Genomic DNA, 21828 nt, shown 5'->3' on the forward strand with positions numbered 1-21828 from the left:
TTCTAATTGGGTAGGCAGCAGGACTTTATGGTCTTGGAACACACAGGGAATTTATAGGAGAGGGGATATTGGGGAGGAAAGAAACATGTTTATACCATCACAATGTAAGAATACTGTAGCTTAAACATTCAGCGACGACAAGAGCAGAGGATGTAAAGATGTGTAGATTTGATTCGTACTCTCAAAACCCTGAGAGTCTAGTGGAGGATTTTAAAGTATTTGGGTTTTGCTATTACAGAAGTATGAAAAGAATATATGTTACCACACTGCTTGCTGTTTCCAGTAGTGTGCTTCTGCCTTAGGGCTTTTGTACTTTTTCTGGAACATTCCTCTCTTCATTATCTGCTTGGGTCGCTTGGTCACCTCCTTCAGGTCTTTGTTCAGGTATCTTCTCAGTGAGGTTCTCTCTAGATACCTTGTTTAAAATTGTGAAACCTGTTATCCACCCCAGCTCCCTCTACCTTAGTCTTACACATCCTAACCGACCCCCCCCCCAATCCTGCTTAATTTTTTTCCGTGGTATTTATCACCACCTAAAATACATTTTACAAACTCATTTGGTTTATTGTCTCTTTCCCCACTTGAATGTAAACTCTGAGAGGGCAGAGTTGGAGGTGTTGTCTTGTTCTTTACTATATACTTAGTGTCCTAATGATGCTAGGCTGTTATTAAATAATTGTTTATTTAGATATTTTGTATTCTTTAGAATGAATATAGATTCAGAAGTATGCTGTGGGAGCATTGAGTTGATATTAAAGTGCTGTCGGAAGGCTTAAACGAATATGTCAAAACTAGGATTGCTAGCCAAAAGATACGTGGTCAATTTTAATTCCATGAAGCAGACCAGATCTTTCAGCAACCTGGGGATACATGACCCCAAACTTACAGTAGAATGGTATAGACTCTGTTGCTCAGAATCAGATGCTTCACAGGATCAATGCTGAGGTATTAATCTAGCACACGGATGCTCAAAAAATACTTCTTGAATGAGTTTGAAGACTGAATAATATTGCTCTTAATCATCTTTATTATGCCTTCATCAGTGCTTCTCAGAGTGGGTCCACAGATGGGTACTGGTCTGCAATGAGGTAGAGGAATTGAAATTTAAGATTTAGAAACTTAATAGCAATTCGACATCTTCATGAGAGTTTTTATTATATTTTATGGAAGTGTTAGCTTGGAACAGATTGGGGAAGGAAACTAGTCCTTCAGTACAGATAGTTTGAGAAGCACTAATTTCTGTCGTGGATTGTTGTGGGGTTTCTTTCAGTCACTTGTTTATGTGTTTAAAGTATATTTTAAACTCCCTCTTGAGAATAGTGCTGTTTGACCTGTAGGCATCCTTGTGGGATGAGATTATTCTCTAGAGACTATTTGAGAGGTTTCTCACCTTTCCTAATAGAATGTCAACTCTTTTAGTTGCTCATCTGATATCCAAAGCATGCGGATTGTCCCTCAGTGGACAAAATCATGTCTCACTTTGTCTTAAAATGGTGCAATCATTTATGGATTTAGGAAATTATTTTTTTCACCCAGGTCTTTAAAATAGTTTTTAAAATAGTATGACTTACATACCATGGAATTCACCCATTGTACATCTTCAGTCCAGTGATTTTTTTTTTTTTTTAGTAAATTTACCAAGTTGTACAACCATCACTACAATCAAATTTTATAACATTTCCATCACCCCACAAAGATCCTTTGTGCCCATTTGCAATCATTCCATATTCCTGCCCCAGCCCCAGGCAACTGCTAATGTATATTCTGTCTCTGAAGATTTGTCTTTTCTGGACATTTCATGTAAATTGAATCATATAAAATGTGATGTTCTGTATGTGGCTTCTTTGATTTAGCATAATGTGTTTGAGGTTCATCCACGTTGAATGTATATCGGTACTTTGTTCCTCTTTACTGCTGGATAGCATTACATTGAATGGATATACCATGTTCATGTATCCTTTCACTAGTTAAGGGACATTTGAGTTGTTTCTACTTTTTGACTATTATCAGTAATGCTCTTGTGAACATTCACATGTAAGTCTTTGTGTGCACATGTATTTTCATTCCTTTTTGGGTAGATACCAAGGAGTGGAATTTCTGGTTCGTATGGTAAATTTATGTGTACTTTTTGGAGGAAACTGCCATATTGTCCAGACTGGCGATACAGTTTTATGTTTCTATCCGCCGTGTTTCACAGTTACTGCTCTCCATCTTGATGGCATTTGTCATCGTCTGTCTTTTCTAGTATCGCCATTCTAGTAGGTGTATAGTGTACTTCACTGTAGTTTTAATTTGCCTTTCTCTTATGACTAATGCTGCTGAACATCTTTTCTTATGCTTATTTTCCCTCTGTAAGTCTGGTTTAGGAAATGTCTATTCAAATCTTTTGCCCATATTTTAATTGGGGTGCTTGTTTTTTACCTATTGAGTTTATAAGGGTTCTTTATATATTCTGGATACACGTCCTTTGTCAGATATATGATTTGCAAATATTTCCTCCCAGTCTGTTGCCTAATTTTTAAAAGCAGGATTCTGTTTGAATTTAACATCCTTGTCTGCTGACTGTTAGCATTTGAGCAGTTTAGAGCTACCCCCTTTCCTCTGACAGCGACCCTGCTTAGGTTAACAGTCACTTTTAGCATATTATGTGTAGAACTTTTCAAATAAAGAAACTGTGCCACATTAAAACTTCCCTGAGACTGGGGATGTGTAGTTGACTATCATTAAATATAGACTATAATTCCTAAAAGAGAACTTCATATAAGTGGTAGGCCAGCAAGAGTTAGAAACCAAGTGCAGAGCAAGGACAAGGATAATGGCTATGTCTGTTTCTATTTGTGCTTTCTCTGTATAGAATCCACAAAGAGTGGGTCTCTAAATGACATCATAGGATGATATCATGGGGTTTCTACCTTTTGAGGTAAAATAAATGGATGCACACAGTTTAAGTAACATAGTGGAGTGATTCCTGGCAAGTGTCAACGATTTTATGTAGGAGTTTTCATATTTTATGATAAGGAGGATGCATACCTTCATAGATTGGATGGAGGCCATCAAATATAATGAACTTTATACCTGATCTTTAAAGACATGATTACATAGAATAGAACTCTCATCTAAGACTTTTTTTTGGAGACTCCGTGAACTGTCTTTTGCAGTGGGCTTAGTAGGAAATCTAACACTTGCAACCCTTTGCGTTCTTGCTTCCATTCTCCACCCAGAATAGTATAGTAGCTTGAGAATTACGGTTTTAAATTCTTTTGCCAGTTACAAAAAGTTTCATCAAAGAATCTCTCAACTCTTTGGGGTCTTTTTCCCGCAAAAATTTCTAAAAATTGAGATAAATACCACATAACATAAGATTTCTCATTGTAAAGTTGTACAGTTTGGTTGTTCTAGTATATTCACAGTGTTATGCAGCCATCACCACCATCTCACTTCAGAACATTTCCATCACCCTCAAACCCCATACCTGAATCAGTCACTCTCCACTCCTTCCTTACCCCAGCCCCAGGTAACCACAAATCTGCTGTCTCTATGGATTTATCCATTCTGGACATTTTGTGTAATTGGAATCATATGTGATTTTTTTTCTTTTTTTTTTGCATCTGGCTTCTTCCATTTAGCATAAGGTTTTTGAGGTTCATCTGTGTTGTAGCCTGTATCAATCTTCATTCCTCTTTGCGGCCAACTCCTGTTTCATTGAATGGATGCACCACATTTTGTTTATCCGTTCTGCAGTTGATAGACGTTGTGGGTGTTTCCATTTTGGGCCGTTATGCATAGTGCTGCTGCTGTGAACATTCGTGTACAGGTTTTTTTGTGTGAGCATGTTTTCAGTTCTTGGACTATACCTAGAATTTTGAAATTGCTGGGTTATATGTATGGTAACTCTATGTTTAACTTTTGAGGAACTGCCAAACTGTTTTCCACAGTGACTGCATCATTTTACATTCCTACCAGCACTGTACGAAGGTTCCAAATTTTCCATATCCTTGCCAACACCATTATTTTTTTCCTCTCTCTTTTTTAGAAATTGTACCCATCCTAGTGGGTATGAGGTAGTATCTCATTGTGGTTTTGATTAGTATTTCCCTAACGACTAATGATATTCATGTGCTTATTGACCATTTTTATATCTTCTTTCCCCCTGTTCGTGCTTGCTCACTCCCTGTCTTGCTTGCTCTCTCTAAAATAAATCATCTTTTAAAAAATGTTCAAATTCTTTACCCATTTTTAAATTGAGTTATTTGTCCTTTTATTGTTTCATTGTAAGAGTCAATCTTTGAGCTTTTGTTGTCTTAGAAACAGCTTTGGGGGTGCCTGCGTGACTCAGTTGGTTAAGTGTTCAGCTTAGGTCATGATCCCAGGGTCCTGGGATCAGGTCCCACATCCTGCTCCTTGCTCAGCGGGGAGCCTGCTTCTCCCTCTGCCCCTTCCCTTGCTTGTGCGTGCGCACTCTCTTTTTCTCTCTCTGTCAAAATAAGTAAATAAAATCTTAAAAAAAAAAAAAAAAAAAGAGCTTTGGATCCTTACTGTTGAGTTTGGACTAGTAACACAGATCCATCCTTGAAAACTCATCCAAGGCCTAACTGCTCTTTTTAAGAATGATAATTGGGCAAACAGTGATCTTCAGGTCTGATTGGTGGAGGATTTTCTTTATTTTTCATGAAAAATATTTAGAAAAGCATAATTTAATAGACTTATCATTTTGTCATGGCTGTTATTTGAACTAATCTTATCAGCAAATTAATGATAGACTGATAAAGTGTCTCTGGCTGGTACTATTACTGGTGCTCCCTGGAAGTGTTTAAGCAAAATCTGGGCAACTGCTTATTGGCTTGTTAAAGAAGAAATTCATGCACACGAAAGAAAGTTGGATTAGTTGCCATTTGAGATTCTTTCCAGCTCTAAGATTCTGTTTTTACTGCCTAGAGCTGAAATTTGTCCCAGTGCAATGGTATAAAAAGTATTATATCTTATTTTCGTTGTTGTTGTATTGTTTGATTCTGATGTAGATTTATACTTTGAAAACACAGCAAAATATTATTTTACTTCATGTCTGTTTTTTAAAAGATTTAAATTACCTCACCTTGTTGTATTTGGGGTAGTTTGCTTTCCTTCAATTCTAAAGAACATATTTTTTTCTTCTTACAGATTAGCAAGACATCTACAAAAAGAGGCCCAAGCGCAACACAATAATTCTGAATTCACAGAAGAACAAAAGGTACTATAAAATAGTCTCTCCGTATGATCAGATTCCAAATGAAAAGAATTCTGTCTTTCAACCCATTAAGCAAAAACAACAGAAACTGTTATAGTTAAGTACAAAGAATGACACTGATTATGCTCTGGGGACATAAAGTGATCTCTGAGAGATAACACATGATGTACCACTTAGTAACTTTCTCACTTGATGAATTTCTCGACTCAGCCATTTAGACTTTAACTTTAGTGGAGACTGTCTACACTCTGGGAGAGGGGTAGATTCCAGAGGCTGAAGTTTGTGAGTAATTATGTCCACCTTCAAGACTTATTTAACTCTGAATTTTCTTACTCCCTTCCTCCTCTCAAAACAAACACAAAGCCAAGAAACAAAACAAAACCCCCAAAACCATCACTGAAAAAAGTTAATAGTAAAATTATAATTAAAAAAAAAATAGTTCAAGTCAAGAATTTGGCATAAGAATCCATCAGCAAAATAAATGCATAAGGTTGCAAACCGTCTCAGTGGTGCTCTTGAATTAAGATTTTAATGTGTTGAGTCGATGCCGTGGACTTTTAGAGATTATAAAAAGTGGGATACTTTAAGAAGCTTTGCTTTCAAAGAGTGAAAAGAAACAGAAAGAAACAAGTCCCATTTTTTCCTGGCGCAGAGTATCTAGTGTTAAGTCAAATTTTAATCCTGTAGATAATGAAAAAAATTACTGGGTCAGTTTTTCCCTCATCTCTTAAGAAAAGACATTGTGAAAACTATAGTGACTTAATTTGTTTTTATTAATTCTTTTTCTGTACAAGGGATGGGAGTGGTTTTTTGCACGCGTTTTAAGCCTAAAATTTATTTTAGTCCTTTTGCCTGTATTCATTTGACTCTTACTTATAGGCGTTTGAACAGATAAAAACCCTAAAGATTAGGGTTAGCTATATTTCTCACGCAAGTCAGTATGTTTGCATTTTAAAAATACTTAGGGGGCGCCTGGGTGGCACAGCGGTTAAGCGTCTGCCTTCAGCTCAGGGCGTGATCCTGGCGTTATGGGATCGAGCCCCACATCAGGCTCCCCCACTATGAGCCTGCTTCTTCCTCTCCCACTCCCCCTGCTTGTGTTCCCTCTCTCGCTGGCTGTCTCTCTCTCTGTCGAATAAATAAATAAAATCTTAAAAAAAAAAAAATAGTATCTGCATCATCTGTACTTTTTTTTGTATTTAGAAAACAAAACACGTTACTACAATTTACAGGTGCATTTTTCTTTTTTCCTTTATAGTTGTTAATGTATGCAGTAGATTTAGGAAATTTAGGATTTGAGTCCAGGAAAGTAGTTACCACAGAAGAAATGATTGTTTTGCTTGAGGAAAGGAACAAAAACTATATGCTTTATCACCTCTATAAGATTTGCGAACTCTAGGAAATGATTAATAAGTGATCAGCTGGCATCACAAAATTAATTTTGAAACAATCTCAAATATTTGAGTATGCAAATTAATAGCTGACAAAGTGTGTTACGCATACGGAAACAGATGAAAGCTTAGGGAAGTTTTACAAAGTTTCATGACCCCCTCCCCATGCTTGAATCACCTGTTGGTCTTGCGTTACTTACGTGCTTTTTCACCAGTGCCTCTTGCGTAGGTATAGGACCTGTGAGCAATATGACCGCAAATAGTAGGTGAGTTGACCTAAAATGTTTTTAAATGCCACCAAGAATGAGCTTTGTCATACAATGATTAAACTAACAAGAAAAAAGAAACTTTTTCTTAATTTTCTTTAACTTTCTAAGGCTGAAGCTGATGTTCGATAATGCTCTTTATTCTTTAGTTTATAGCTGTTCCTTAGTAGCCACCGATGCTGCCTTTTTTTCAGATTACACAGAAGTCCTGGGAGGCAGCATGACCTAAAGGAAAAGCCTGAGGTCTGGAGTCAGAAGACCTGGTCTTGAATCTGGGCTCTGTGTTGCGGCCCTAATTTCCTCATGTATGAAATGAGGGATTCGATAACCTTGAATGATCCTAAAAGATAGCCCTACGTCTTCTAATGACTTATACCTTTGAAGTTTTCTGTACCTCCTCCTTTCCTGGAGGCCTGATTTCTGAGGTATTTGTTATTTATAATACCTGCCTAGGGGGCATTTGTGGCTGCCAGTTGTGACTACAGAGGGAGCTTGTGCCTGCCTGCCTATTCCTTGGGCTTGGAGAAGGACCCCCAATCAGTCTGTACTACATTAGGAGCTTAAGGCAAGTTGTGTGCATTTACAAATTTAATTTTCTTAAAAAATACAGGTGAAACATTCACAATGGGCCAAACAACTCATACTGACATATAGACCTTATTTTTGAATGTCACCCAAGGAAAAAGTTAAGAGGCTCCAAGTTAATAATTAGGGAACAGAGATTTCCCAGATGTGATCTGGGGGAACACTGGCTCTGAAAAATTAATAGGTGTTATTTGAACAGAGAGTTTGTGACTTGTCAGGGCTATTAATATGCTAATGTGTATGTTGAAGTAAAACTTTGGGTAATGGAGTGTTTCTTAAATTTGTTTGCTTTTGGAGGCTGCCCCCCTCTTCCCTTTATAGGACACCTCATTGGGCTTAGTGTTCCGAAGAACACGTTATGGGAGATTTCGAAACCAACTGTTAGGACTGCAAAATTAATTGAATGCCAGACCTGGCCTATAAGCCTAAGGAGAAGAAACTCAATTGCATTTTCAGGAAAATGCAGAATATACCTTATATTATTCTAAGCAAAATTGTTCTTTATGTTTACTATTTTGAATTTTATTTTTTATGCTTTTGCTGTTCTCAGTGTTTTTGTAGCAGTGACAAATCTTAGAATTATGCTAACCGTTCATAGTTTGTGAGACTTTGGAAAATTTTTTTAAAAACCAATATTTCAGGGGCGCCTGGGTGGCTCAGTCGTTAAGCGTCTGCCTTCGGCTCAGGACATGATCCCAGTGTTCTGGGATCGAGCCCCGCATCAGGCTTCTCCGCTGGGAGCCTGTTTCTTCCTCTCCCACTCCCCCTGCTTGTGTTACCTCTCTTGCTGGCTGTCTCTCTCTCTGTCAAATAAATAAATAAAATCTTTTTAAAAAAAAATGAAAATAAAAACCAGTATTTCTTTATGAAGATTTTTACTGTCTTACAATAAGCTTTGAAAAATAGTTGATGAATAAATGCTTTGTTGGGTCTTAGGTTATTGATATTTATTCATATATAATTATTTAAGATCAGAGAAATACTAATTTTTGAGAAAATAACATACACATGTTAACAGTATTTATTTTAAATCTAAACTCTAGAGCAGAACTACTGATCTCTCTCAACTTTATTAATTGGTGATTTAAAAAAAATCTTCACATGGATTTGCTATTCATAATATTCTCAAAGATTTCTGGTGGAAAATGAGAACGTTTAGGACTCTTATTTGATCCTCCCTCATGATTAGTGGACTTAGTTCTCATTTCAATCCTCAATAGTTTTGTCATTGTAACAACTGAGTTTAGTAGCCAAAGAATAGCTGCCAAAAGCTTTCATTCCATTAAATTCCCTACTTTGGTGTCGTCGTTTTTCTCATGTAAGTTTCTGGACAGAATGGAACATCCTGTCTCATGATGCTTAGAAAGTTTTTCCCTGTTTTGAATCGAATTTGGTAGTAATGAGAGTTCCAGCACTATGTGCTTGTTTTATATTTTATAGGTTCCCCCTTTCCACTGTCTCCCCCGCCTTCCTCTTTTTTCTCCCACCCGGCCTCCCCCCTGCTAGAGAGTAGATGACTGGCTGTTTAAATAAAAAAAATTAAGTCTGGATTGAAATGGTACTATTTTATGTGTATTTTTTAAACTTTTTCCTGATGTAAATTGAATATATTTTAGCAAAATTAACTTGGCTCTTTGTTTTTATTCCATCCTCTCCTTAGCTGCTGTTTTTATTAATTTCTCTACCATTGGCAAAATAAAATAGCCAATATTCTGAAAACGAGAACATTTTCCATTTCTGTACCATATTTTGCATGAGCAGTTGATTTGAATGAGGTGCTAATAATTTAAATCTTTTAAAACTAAACTTCATTTACCTTCAGTGCTTAGTCTTAATGTACATTGGTTAATAGTATTTAATACCTGGACACAAGCGACCTTGTGTTGCTTAATCATTTTTCCTAACCATTTGTTTTTAAGAAAGGTGACACAGTAACAGTAGCAAGCACTTGATTTTGACATCAATAAATGCTACATGTTTTAAAAGTCATTGCTGCAGCTGAAAATGATAGTGTTTCGCTCCCTTTTTAATACTGATGTTGGGTGTGGTTCCTTAAAGTAGTTATGAATAATGCCTATTGGTATTTTGCCATAGTTCAGTATTCTGTGTAAAAAGCTGTTGCTTCTGCTTAACTTGCAGAAATGTTTAAATTTAAAATGGGTTATTAGTGGAATCGTAATTGTTAAACTACATTTTATCTTAAATGTTAACAGCCTCAAATCAAATGGATTTCATAGTAAATGAAAGAAAGGGAGTTAACTAATATTTCTAAAGACTTACTCATTGATACAGCTCACTTAATAGAGAATTCTTTTTAAAAAGCATTTTTAAAAGAACCTGAAAAGTATGGCCAAATGGTATTAAAATAAGTATATCGGTTTATTGTACATATTACTAGTGTATGTATAGAAGACATGGGTGTCTAGGGCAAGCTGCTTAATCTCTCTTCAGTTTTCACTTTGATAGAATGATTGTCTCTAACTCAGGGTTATAATGAAGATTATATGAATTAATGCTTATAAATCACTTAGAACTTGAGTACTTAATAGCTGTTAGCCATTACTGTATTATTGTATTTATGTTTTTATAAAAAACTTTATAGTTTATTTATTTTGTTTTATTTACTTATATTTTTAAATCACTTAGTTTTGTCAGAATTGAGTGGTATATTTGAACAACAATGGGAATATTAGATTTTATGTAGAAAAGACTCTTGCTGGTTCCTATGCAGTAGCTATTTGAGAGAGTAAATAAATATCTGAGTTATCTTGAGTCCTTTTGAAGTTACTAAATTTAAACGTAATTTTTAAATGTAAAATTTCAGAATAAAATTGGATATTTTCTTAACTGTGATATTGGGATTAAAAGGAATTTTTAAAGATTGTGGAGATAGAGTGTTACTTATTCCTTGGCCAAGGGTCCTGTCTGGGTCAGGGGTGGTTGGAGTTGGCTACACCAGCTGTCGATTGTCAGTAAGGTAATTGCATAATGCCTCCTAGCCTGAGTACCAGGGGCCAGGACAGTACTTGTTACTCTCCTTTGCTCCTCGTTTATCTTATAAAGAAAGGGAAAATCCAATTTACTAAACCTTTGCAAGTGATCAGTACGTGTAGAAAAAAACATGTCATTTTTTCCCAAAGAATGTTTCATGTGAAGGTATTGCAAATATTGTACGTGAATCCTTCACTGTTATGGTCTGCATTTATTCCTAATAAAAACATAAGAAATGCCCTTCTTTTGAAGGACTTCAAAATGTCAATGGGCCTAATTCAGCTGCCTGCTCTTGTAAGATATTTCTTCTGTGGGTCTCCTCCTCTTTATTTCCATTCTAGTAGTTCATGTTCTTGTTCTGATTCTCATTTACCCGGACAGCTGGAGTAACCTGACTGCTCTTGCCTGTAGTCTTTTCCCTTTTCTCCCCCAACCTATGGAGACCATTGTCATAACAGTCTTCCTAAAGGTCAAATCTGATCATCATTCTTCTATTCAAAAACCTCTGTGTAATTTATTGCTAAAGTAATAACAGATTCCTCAGCTAGTCATGGAAGGTCCCCTTCAGAAAGACCACTGCTGCCCCCAGCATACACACACACACACACACACACACACACACTCACATTCACACTCACTCTTCACTTTTCAAACCTATATCCCTCTGCTTTCAGTTTGAGACTTTAGACAACTGAACCGTGACGGTTTTCTAAACTCTTCAGTTTTACAAATCCTCCCAGTCACTGGGGCTTGATTTCTTTTTTTCTTTTTTTTTTTTTAAAGATTTTATTTATTTATTCGACAGAGATAGACACAGCCAGCGAGAGAGGGAACACAAGCAGGGGGAGTGGGAGAGGAAGAAGCAGGCTCATAGTGGAGGAGCCTGATGTGGGGCTCGATCCCATAACGCCGGGATCACGCCCTGAGCCGAAGGCAGACGCTTAACCGCTGTGCCACCCAGGCGCCCCTGGGGCTTGATTTCTAACACAGATCCTTGCACTGTTTCTTCAGAATGTGTGATGGTTCACTTTGCTAAAGCTTATAAGAATCAAGGCTCTCTCCTTTGTATTACAGTGATTTTGTAGTCTCATCGCACGTAATAGAACTTGAGCTTGTTAAAAGCAAGGACTGTACCCTATCATTTATATCCATTTTATAGCTCATGTAAGACAGATCTGACTATAAAACTTGCCACCATTCATCACAAGTATTGATTTTGCTAAGTATTACGTACATATTTAATGAGACAAGTCAAGATTGGACTTACGTCAAAATTAAATGATACTATTTCACTTGCTTTCAGATATTTTTAATTTTAAATCTTTTAGCAAATTTCAGGCATAATGGAGATGAAGAGAGGGCAAAGCTTGGGAGGGAAGATGTTGGAAGACCTTTTCATTGCCCTTTAAATAAATCTAAAGCAAACTTGATTTAAAATTGGTCATGGTACAGTTAGGTCAGGAGAAAATATAGACTCACATTCTCTCCCTTATCTTAGCCCTTTGCCTCCTGTTTTTCTTTAAAATCTGCAAGATGCTTCGAAGAAGTAATATTTAAAAAAATTATAGATCCCTTACTAATAAAAATTAACTCCATGGTTTTGACAACTAACGCTTGCAATATATTCAGTATTTATGGCTTTTTCTTTTTCCTACAGAAAACCATAGGCAAAATTGCAACATGCTTGGAATTACGAAGTGCAGCTTTACAGGTAAACACGGTTTTTTTCCTGCTTTTTAATATAAGAAAAAATCATTATGAGCTAGTCTAATAAACCTTAAGCATTAATGCTAAAAGCAGTATCGTCTCAGAAGAGATTTCCAGCAATAGGAATTCATGGGTTAAGCTCCTATTAAAAGATTTAATTCATATTTAATAAACTGTAGATAGAAAAGGTATAACTTCAGTTTTTTGTTATTTTTAGCCCGAATGTTCCAAAATACAAAAACAAATAAAAACCAGTTTGGGACTTTTCATTTTCTTTCTTTCTTTTTTTTTTTTTTTTTTTTTAGATTTTATTTATTTGTCAGAGCACAAGAGGGGAAGTGGCAGGCAGAGGGAGAAGCAGGCTCCCCGCTGAGCAAGGAGCCTGTTGTGGGACTCGATCCCGGGACCCTGGGATCATGAACTGAGCCAAAGGCAGACGCTTAACCAACTGAGCCACCCAGGCGCTCCCGGGACTTTTCATTTTCTACTCTGAAAGCATGAAATGGATTCATTTATTTTGTCCACTTTTTGAATATTTAGTTCTTACTACTTAAAAGACATAGGGGGATAGTGAAATGTTTGTAATAAAATGATGTAATATGCATATTTTAAATTCAGTCCACACAGTCTCAAGAAGAATTTAAACTGGAGGACCTGAAGAAGCTAGAACCAAGTAAGTTTTATTTTTTATTTTTGGTGGTACTCCTTTAGAAAACTAATCTCTTATAGATATGAAGATTATTAGCATAGATGCTTATTCATTTCTGTTCCTACCTAGTCCTATGTGATTTTTTTTGTGCTTTTATAATTCCTGTAATATTTATAGTAATTATTATTCTTTTCACCATTATAGAATATGAAAAATTATTTGATTCCAGGTTCTCCTTCATTCATATGTTTCAGCCTTTGTTTTAACCACTTTAATAAAGCTATAATTACTTTGGTAAACATTTACAGTAGACTTTACTGGAGAGTATAAAGTTACAATTATTGATGCCCATTTATCCTTCATGGCCTCAAAAACTACAGTCCAGCTGTTGGTGATGCTCTACAAAAGATTCCCTTGTTGTCCCCCTTCTCCTGTCTCTTCTTGAAAGCTTTTTTGAAGTAAACAGTTGCTTCAAATGTTTTGGTGGTTGGGATGTGCCAAATAAGATTTTCTTATTGGTTCACATGAATGTTCTCTTAGAAGAATGTTTTTTTATTGTTCATATGAATGTTCTCTTTGCAGAGTAGGAAAAGGCACAAGTACCACAGTCCACCATATTTTCATCTCCCCAGAAAGAAGCCCTGTCCCTGTTTAGCACACACCCGCTTCCCCCACTCCTCAATTCCCAGCCCTAGGCAACCATTAATCCACTTTCTGTCTTGTGAATTTGCCTGTTCTGGACATTTTGTATAAATGAAATCTACCACATATGGTCTTTTCTGACCTATTAAGATTATTTTAAGAAAAGCACATCGATGGCTTATAAAAAAGATTAGCCACAGTGAGGATGTCTGTTTTGTAATGGTTTTAAAGATTATAATGTTCAATTTTTTTTAAATGATAAGAATAATTAGGATTTTGGTTTTCTAGTCACTGCTTTCCATTAGTTTTTTTGTTTGTTTTTTGGTGTTTCCAAATAAAATTTTAGAGTGTTACAGATTTCTTCTGTTGCCTTATAGGATCTTTCATTGATTTTAATGGTTACCATTACCAGTAATGAGACCAAACACTCAGATAAGTCCACTCAGCTGCAGTTCGCTAACTGCACGATCTTACAGCTTGTAAAGGCCAGAACTGGGTTTTAACCAGGGTGCTAAGTGACCCCAAGGCCGATGTTCCTTCCACTGTATTTTGTTGTGATACCTATAATGGTGCAATATTGACATCAATCCTAAATATCGTGGGTTTCCAGTTCAAGCTTTTGAGAGATTATTGACCCATGTGTTAATGGCACGTTGGACTAAAATCTGCATTAGTCTTCTATTTCTTGCTTTTTTGTTTGTTAGCCTGTTTTTGTTTTTTTTAAGATTAGGGGTGGGAATGGAAAGATGGTATTGGGATTTATTTTGATATATTTTGAATTTATATAGTGCTTTTCATTTGGACCTCTCCCTTCTTCGTACTTAGTTATCTTTTTAGGTGATTTTAATTTGCTATTGCCTTTTAAAGGAATGTAAATATGTGTATTATATCAGGATACGCTCTGTATGGGGCGTCTGGGTGGCACAGTGGTTGCGCGTCTGCCTTCGGCTCAGGGCGTGATCCCGGCGTTGTGGGATCGAGCCCCACATCAGGTTCCTATGCTATGGGCCTGCTTCTTCCTCTCCCACTCCCCCTGCTTGTGTTCCCTGTCTCTCTGGCTGTCTCTATCTCTGTCGAATAAATAAATAAATAAATAAATAAATAAATAAATAAATAAATAAATAAATATCTTTAAAAGAAAAAAAAAGGATATGCTCTGTAATTTTGCATTTATCAAAGCTAGGCACTTGTTATGAGTTATTTTAACAGAAACATTTTCTACAAATTGGTATTCGAGTATATTTCAGATTAAGTCAAGCTAGTTTCAGCCTCTTTTAAGACTCTAAGGAAAGGAAAATTACTATGTGGGACTTGGTTTATTCTGCCAATGTATTTTTCCTTTAAGGTTAAATAAAATTTCAAAAAAAAATTCTTTTGATAATTCTGTCTGAAACTAGTACTACAACTATGATTTTGAAAGTACTATTTATTTCGTTTTCTGATGTCGATCCTTGGTAATGTACTACTTCTTACTGAAACATATCTCCCCCACTACCACTCTGTAAAGCTCCTTCCGTTGATTGATCTTTCAAGGATCAAGTCCACCTTTCTCTGAAAGCTTTCTCTGCTCTCCCAGCCCTAATTAAACTCTGCCTGCTGTCCTTTTTAGGAGCACTTTTTCTATCCATTATCGTAGCGTGCCCTGTGTGATTCTCACTTAAATTCATTTTGCTCCTAAAGGAGATTGTCAGTAACCTTTGTATTTTCCCCACAGAGCCCAATTCAATGCTCTGCATATCATATGATCTTGGTAAATTTTTAAGTTGATAGGATTGAATGTCTTCAGGGAATCTTCTCCCATAATTAAAAAAATAACCTTTTAGGGGCACCTGGGTAGCGCAGTTGTTAAGCGTCTGCCTTCAGCTCAGGGCGTGATCCCGGCGTTCTGGGATTGAGCCCCACATTAGGCTCCTCTGCTGGGAGCCTGCTTCTTCCTCTCCCACTCCCCTGCTGTGTTCCCTCTCTCGCTGGCTGTCTCTCTGTCACATAAATAAATAAAATCTTTAAAAAACAAAAAATAACCTTTTAGATGGGAAGCACTTATTCATTTTGTCTACCAGAAAAATGAAAGAAATCAGCCACGAAAGCAGAACGCACTTTGTTGACTGTCATTTTTAGGGTGTGGCCTTCAGGGGTGGCAGGCCATGCTCTGTGCGAGTGGGCTGGGAGCGGGAGCGTAGTTTTCCCGACAGACGTGTGCCATCAGCTGTCAGCCGATGGGTGGGCCTGTGTGTGTACGTTGTACCATTGTACCGTGGTCCCCATACTGTGACGGACTCCACGCTCATGGTAGTACCTTCCAGGAAATTATAAACTGCTTTTCCTCTTCTCCAAATCCTCCTAAAATATCAGCACTAGTATCGGTGGAAGAAAAATCCTATATAAAGTTTAAGTAGAACCCTATTGTAAAAGGACATTAGAATCTCTGTTATTCCATAGTTGGTGAGAATAGAAACCATCCTACAGTTACAGAAAATGAGAGTGGACCTATATTTTTTTTCCAAAAGGATACAAATTAAATATCTGATATGCTCGATTCTTGTAAATAGAAACTAATGACAGGCTGTTGAGCAAAAATAAACCTTTCCTTTCAAAGCATCGGTACCTAAGACAAGAAATACTGTTTCATTCTTGTATAACAGTATAAACACAGGGTATTCTTAATAACTGATAGAGTGTTCGACTTTTTTAATTGATTTTTTTTTAATACTTGTAAAGGTTGATTTTTTTTCCCCCGTTTTATTAGTAAATATCATTTCAGTGCTCTCATTTCTGATATGAATGCTACCAGGGCTTCTTTGTTACCCACTCCCCTATTCTTAGGATGTAACGCAGTACTATGTAAGTGATTAATTGATATTTGAGTTGAATTAATAGTTTACTCATAGTGAGCAATCATGCATAAGTTTAGAAATGATGTTTTTAAAAATAATGCTCCTTAATCCTGAAATACTAGGATTCTAGTTAGCCGAATAGGGAAAACTATGGAGAGAATAAATTACCATATAATAATGTGAGTTAATACGTACAAAGGACTTTAAATTTCTCATGCAACTTCATATATATTAATTCTCTCCAAAGTGAGAAAGTGGTATTCCCATTTAAGAATTGGGGAAACAGATTCAGAGTAGTTACGTGAATGCCGTAATGATAGTTGACCTAATTATAGGGCTAAGATCTGATATCCGATCTTGTGCCACTTCCCCCTTATCAAACTTCAGTTATATAGTCTGTTTTATTCCTTGAACAAGCCGAACTAGTACCTGCCTCAGAGTCTTTGTCGTTGCTGTTCTAAAGATGTTATTTTTAAGTAATTTCTCCACTCAACATGGGGCTGGAACGCACAACCGCGAGATCAAGAGTCGCGTGCTCCACTGACTGGCCCGCCAGGCGCCCCTCTAGCCTGTTTTTTAATACTTGGAAAGCCCTTACCCCGGTGCTACTTATGGACAATTCCTCTCATGCCAGGTTATGGCTCACTTGTCTTCCAGCAAGTTACTTTTGAAAGGCCTACCCTGTCCGCTTTAGCCGAAGTTGTCCCTCTGCTCCACTTACACACGCATCCTGATCCTGTCCTTTATGATGCTAACCACAGTCGAACAGTACCTTGTTAATTTGTTGGTTTATTTACTGTCTGCTTTTCCTGGCTGGAGTCTAAGATCCACAGACGAGAGCAGGAGCCCTCTGTCTTGATCACTGCCATAGCTTTAGCACCTAAAACAGCGAGTGGCACATTGTGTGCACGTGGTGCACATTTGTTGAGGGGAAGAAAGAGAAAGGAAAGATGAGGGTAAGAGCTGGAGGGCAAAAGAGAGTAAGAATGAACGAGACGCTAGACACAAGTCTCAGACCTCTCTCTCACTGAAAGACTCAGTAAATTGAATGCGTATATTAGAAGTCTGAAAAACGCCTCTGACTCCTGTCGGAGTAAGTCATAAAACTGCATCCTGTGCTCTGGGATTTCCTACTTTGGGATGACAACATATATGCCACAGCTATTTTATCTCTGAACTACAGCACTCTGAAACAAGGCTGAGTAAGTTGAGTACAAAATCATAGGAACTTTTTGGATTGCTCGGTTAATGCCATTACTTTACCTTCATGTAATTGCACTGAAGACCCATAATGCCAGATACGAAGCACTAAATTACATACTTTTAGTAACTCTGTAAGGTATCCACATCATAGTAGCTCTCTAAACGTAAGCAGAGTTACAGAACATCTTTTTTTTTTTTTTAATTGAAATTTTTTTGTTTTTAAAGATTTGTCAGAGAAAGAGCACAAGTGGGCTGGCAGAGGGAGAAGCAGGCTCACCCCCGAGCAGGGAGCCCAATGTGGAACTTGATCTCAGGACTCTGGGATCGTGACCCGAGCCCAAGGCAGCCGCTTAACCAACTGAGCCACCCAGGCATCCCTAGAACATCTCTCTTTAAGTTTACATGCCAGGATGTAATCATGGACCGTACCCTAATGCAGAAGGTGGTGGGTGCCATGTTACGTGGAGACTTCTCTTGAGGGTGAATCCCGCTTTATGTATTTGTGTGTGTATATAGGTAGATATGTATGTCTATAATAATATTGTAAATGGCATATGGAAATCGTGACCAATTTTATACAGTTTTGCCAGTTTTATGGACTTGAGGGGAAATCTAATCAGGACATAGACTAAAATAAGCTCATGTCCTCTAATTGGTTATCTTTGAACCAGTCTTGTCATTGAAGTACTCCCGGAAGGAGATCTTTTCTTCTGCTGCCCTGTGTCTCACCTGGGACCTTGTACATACAACTGTTTTGGAGTTAATTTTCTGTGAGCGCTCTGAGACTCTGGAACTTACTTTCCTTGGAAATCTGACAAAGTACTGGTATCTGGAGTATACTGTGGATATTTTCATTTTGCTAAGATCTTCAATGGACAAAAGCATCGTGGCTCTGAATGATGATAAGATTGGGAATTTTTTAAAAAAATTAATATGCATAGTAAAATTGATAAAAAATCAGTCATTTCTAACAAAATTTTTTCGTGGAAGAATTTATGTGTCTTTCTTTCTGTTTTTATTCTAGTCCTAAAGAATATTCTTACATATAATAAGGAATTCCCATTTGACGTTCAGCCTGTCCCCTTAAGGTAAAAAAAAATAAGCACCAATATTTCTCTTATTGCCTTATTTTATACCTAGTTTTCAGATATTTTTGCATTTTTATATCAGTATTGATATCTTTAATATCACTACATGCATATTTTTGTGTCAACATTTTTTGTATCCACGTCCTACCTGGGAAATGGGTGGCTATAATGTCTCCTAGGGTAGTTAATTTCGTGGCTCATTATTTTGCCTGCCGTTTTGCATGTAGAAGAATTTTAGCACCTGGTGAAGAAGAGAATTTGGAATTTGAAGAAGATGAAGAAGAAGGTGGTGCTGGAGCAGGGTCTCCTGATTCCTTTCCTGCTAGAGTTCCTGGTGAGTATCACTGATTTCACAACAGCCATAGCTTAATCCAAGGTTAGGGTGTTTTAGAACTTATTTTGGTACTTGCCAGTCTTAAGCACATTTTCATCGCCATGTTATTGGCTGGAGCTATTTTATACACATAGTCTGAAGGTATCTTACTGTCTGTGTTGGGGTGCACAAGGCCACCCTGAAGTTCAGTGATTTGCTAGGAGGACTCAGAGACTCACCGTCTAGTTGTATTCACAGCTATGAGTTATTGCGATGAGCAAAGACAAAAACAAAAGCAGCAAAGGGAAAAGGTGCACAAGTGAACGAAGTCTGGAGGAAACCAGGTGCGGGCTTCTTTTCTTCTTTTTTTCTTTTTCTTTTTCTTTCTTTCTTTTTTTTTTTTTTTTACATTTTATTTAAATTCAAGTTCGTTAACATAGAGTGCATTGTTAGTTTCAGGGGTAGAATTTAGTGATTCATCAGTTGCATATAATACCCAGTGCTCCTTACAAGTGCCCTTTTTTTTTTTTTAAGATTTTATTTATTTATTCGACAGAGACAGAGACAGCGAGCGGGAGAGGGAACACAAGCAGGGGGAGTGGGAGAGGAAGAAGCAGGCTCATAGCGGAGGAGCCCGATGTGGGGCTCGATCCAACAACGCCGGGATCACGCCCTGAGCCGAAGGCAGACGCTTAACCGCTGTGCCACCCAGGTGCCCCTACAAGTGCCCTTCTTATTGCCCATCACCCAGTCACCCCATGAGGTGCAGGCTTCTAAGAGTCCTCTCCCAGTGGAGTCACATAGGTTGTGCTACACGTAAAATGTGTCCGTGGGAAGCTATTAGAGACTCCGTGCCCAGCACTGTTCTTAGGGGCTGATTACATAGGCGCCCTCTGCTTAGCACTGGCTAGGAGTTGGCCAGAGTTCCAAACTCCTGGAAGGAAAGCGCATATTCAGCATAAACCATATTATTTGCATAGTTTATAGATAGTGACCATCCTTATTGGGGGATGGTGGGAACATGCCCGAAATCCAAGTTCCTAGACTCTAGCCCAGTGGTGGCCTTGCTGGCAGGCCTTTCTGAAAATAACAGTCTCAGGCCTGCTACGGAAACTCTTTTCCGTAGACTATTGTAAGCACGTCTTTAATTAATCAAATGTAGTCATTAAGACTGGATCCAAGGGGAGTGGGTACTGAGCAAATGCTCTTTCTTCCCATCTTGTTTTAGGAAAGGAAATAAGGTATGGCAAGCCGTTTTTATTTGCAAAAGATCTCTTTGAGGGTCTTCCCTTTCTGTAAATGACCTAGGCAGGCACCCTGGATAAGTCTCTTGCCTCTGCCAATCCCTGGTTTACTCTGTTCTGTTCTTACACAGTGCGTAGTTTTCCTTTCTGGTAAACTAGTTCATTTCAGGTATGATAGCAATATGCTATAAGATTATCGTGCGTTTTGAAATAGACCCTAGAAGCTTTACAGTAGAGCTAAATACAATTTGTGTGTCATCCAGATAACTTTGTTGGTAGTAACAGTATAGTAATATTCCAGTATTTTTAATACCCCCTGGGGAGGAGGCATTATGCAGCAGGAGCAGCAGATTGAACCAACAGATGCTTGGGCTGGAGTCTAGGCTCTGACAGTTACTAGTGGAAGGACTTTGCTCTTGTTTCCTAACCAGTCTGAAGCTCAGTTTCTTTCTTTGTAAAATGGGATACCAGTGCCTAACTTGTTAGGTTACCGTGAAGATGAAACATGGTACTACGGCTAAAGCTGTGAGCGCCGTTGGGGTCACGTGCTGAACGTTCCATGACGCCTGTTCTGCCTGTCGCCTCCCTTCAGTGGGAGGCAGCAGGACCTAGGCTCTGGGGTTACTGGGGAGATGACAGGAACTAGAGATAGTAACTTAGTGCGACTGTTTCTTTGCTACAAGGGCATTATTTCCAATCTGCTTTGATTTATGAGGAGTGGTGTATTTTTCTTACTTTTGTGATATACAGAGGAAATTTCAAGTTGGCCAAGCTGGTGAGAGAAATTACTTTGCTGTTTGACTGACTAATTGTCATTCTCTTTTCAAACCACATACGGTAATTGACGTAGCTTCCAGTGCTATAAATTTCAGTCTGATTTGGTGGTTTGCTCACTTACTGCACTTCCAGAGCAGGTAAGATGCTTGAAGTAAATGATGTAAGCCATGGTACAGAGTAAGGTCTCTGTGGGGTTCAGGTCGCTGAGTTGAAGAGAAACTTGTACCATAAACTAAACCCATTTGCTATGTAGGAATAATCCCAAATTAAATAGATTTTTGTATTCTGACACAGCATTGTGTTATCTTATTTCAGTGATACAGAAAGGTTACCAAACCCTTCTGTTCACTGAATTTCTTTTTCCTAAAAGTAAGAAAGAGCACATGTAGTTTAATTAACTGTATTTAGTCTGTGATACGAGTGTTATTAAGTAACCTGTAGAGACGCCTGGGTGGCTTAGTCAGTTAAGCATCTGCCTTCGGCTCAGGTCATGATCTCAGGGTCTTGGGATCGAGCCCCACATCGGGCCCCCTGCTCAGCATGAAGTCTGATTGTCGTCTTCTCCCTCTCCCTCTGCCCCTCCCCCACTGCTCATGCTCGCTCTCATATAAATAAATAAAATTTTAAATAATTAAATTCTAAATCTGTTCTTGAGTTTAAAAAAATTCTAGCAGACTGGGGCACCTGGGTAGCTCAGTCAGTTAAGCGTCTGACTCTCGATTTCAGCTCAGGTCTTGATCTCAGGGTTGTGAGATGGAGCCCCACATCAGATTCTCTCCTTCTGCCCCTTCCTCCCTCCTAAAATAATAAATAAATAAATCTTTAAAAAAAATTCTAGCAGACTGAGAATAGAACACGTCTCCAGGTATTCTCTATGGGACACTTAGAGCCAAAATCATACTTACTGGTAAAAA

At 37.8% G+C, this 21828-nt stretch overlaps 1 protein-coding gene across 1 annotated transcript in view; it reads left to right on the forward strand.

The window, feature by feature from the left end:
- Window positions 1-21828, forward strand: part of AIDA (axin interactor, dorsalization associated) — a 35216-nt gene that overhangs the window by 2442 nt on the left and 10946 nt on the right. The window contains exons 2-6 of the mRNA XM_045809662.2: window positions 5158-5227; window positions 12115-12168; window positions 12783-12837; window positions 18517-18580; window positions 18808-18914. Coding sequence (XP_045665618.1) covers window positions 5158-5227; window positions 12115-12168; window positions 12783-12837; window positions 18517-18580; window positions 18808-18914 — 350 coding nt within the window. The remainder of the gene's footprint in view (window positions 1-5157; window positions 5228-12114; window positions 12169-12782; window positions 12838-18516; window positions 18581-18807; window positions 18915-21828) is intronic.

This window comes from Ursus americanus, chromosome 2 (assembly GCF_024610735.1).
Source record: "Ursus americanus isolate L20-20 chromosome 2, mUrsAme1.1.p, whole genome shotgun sequence".
NCBI lineage: Eukaryota > Metazoa > Chordata > Mammalia > Carnivora > Ursidae > Ursus > Ursus americanus.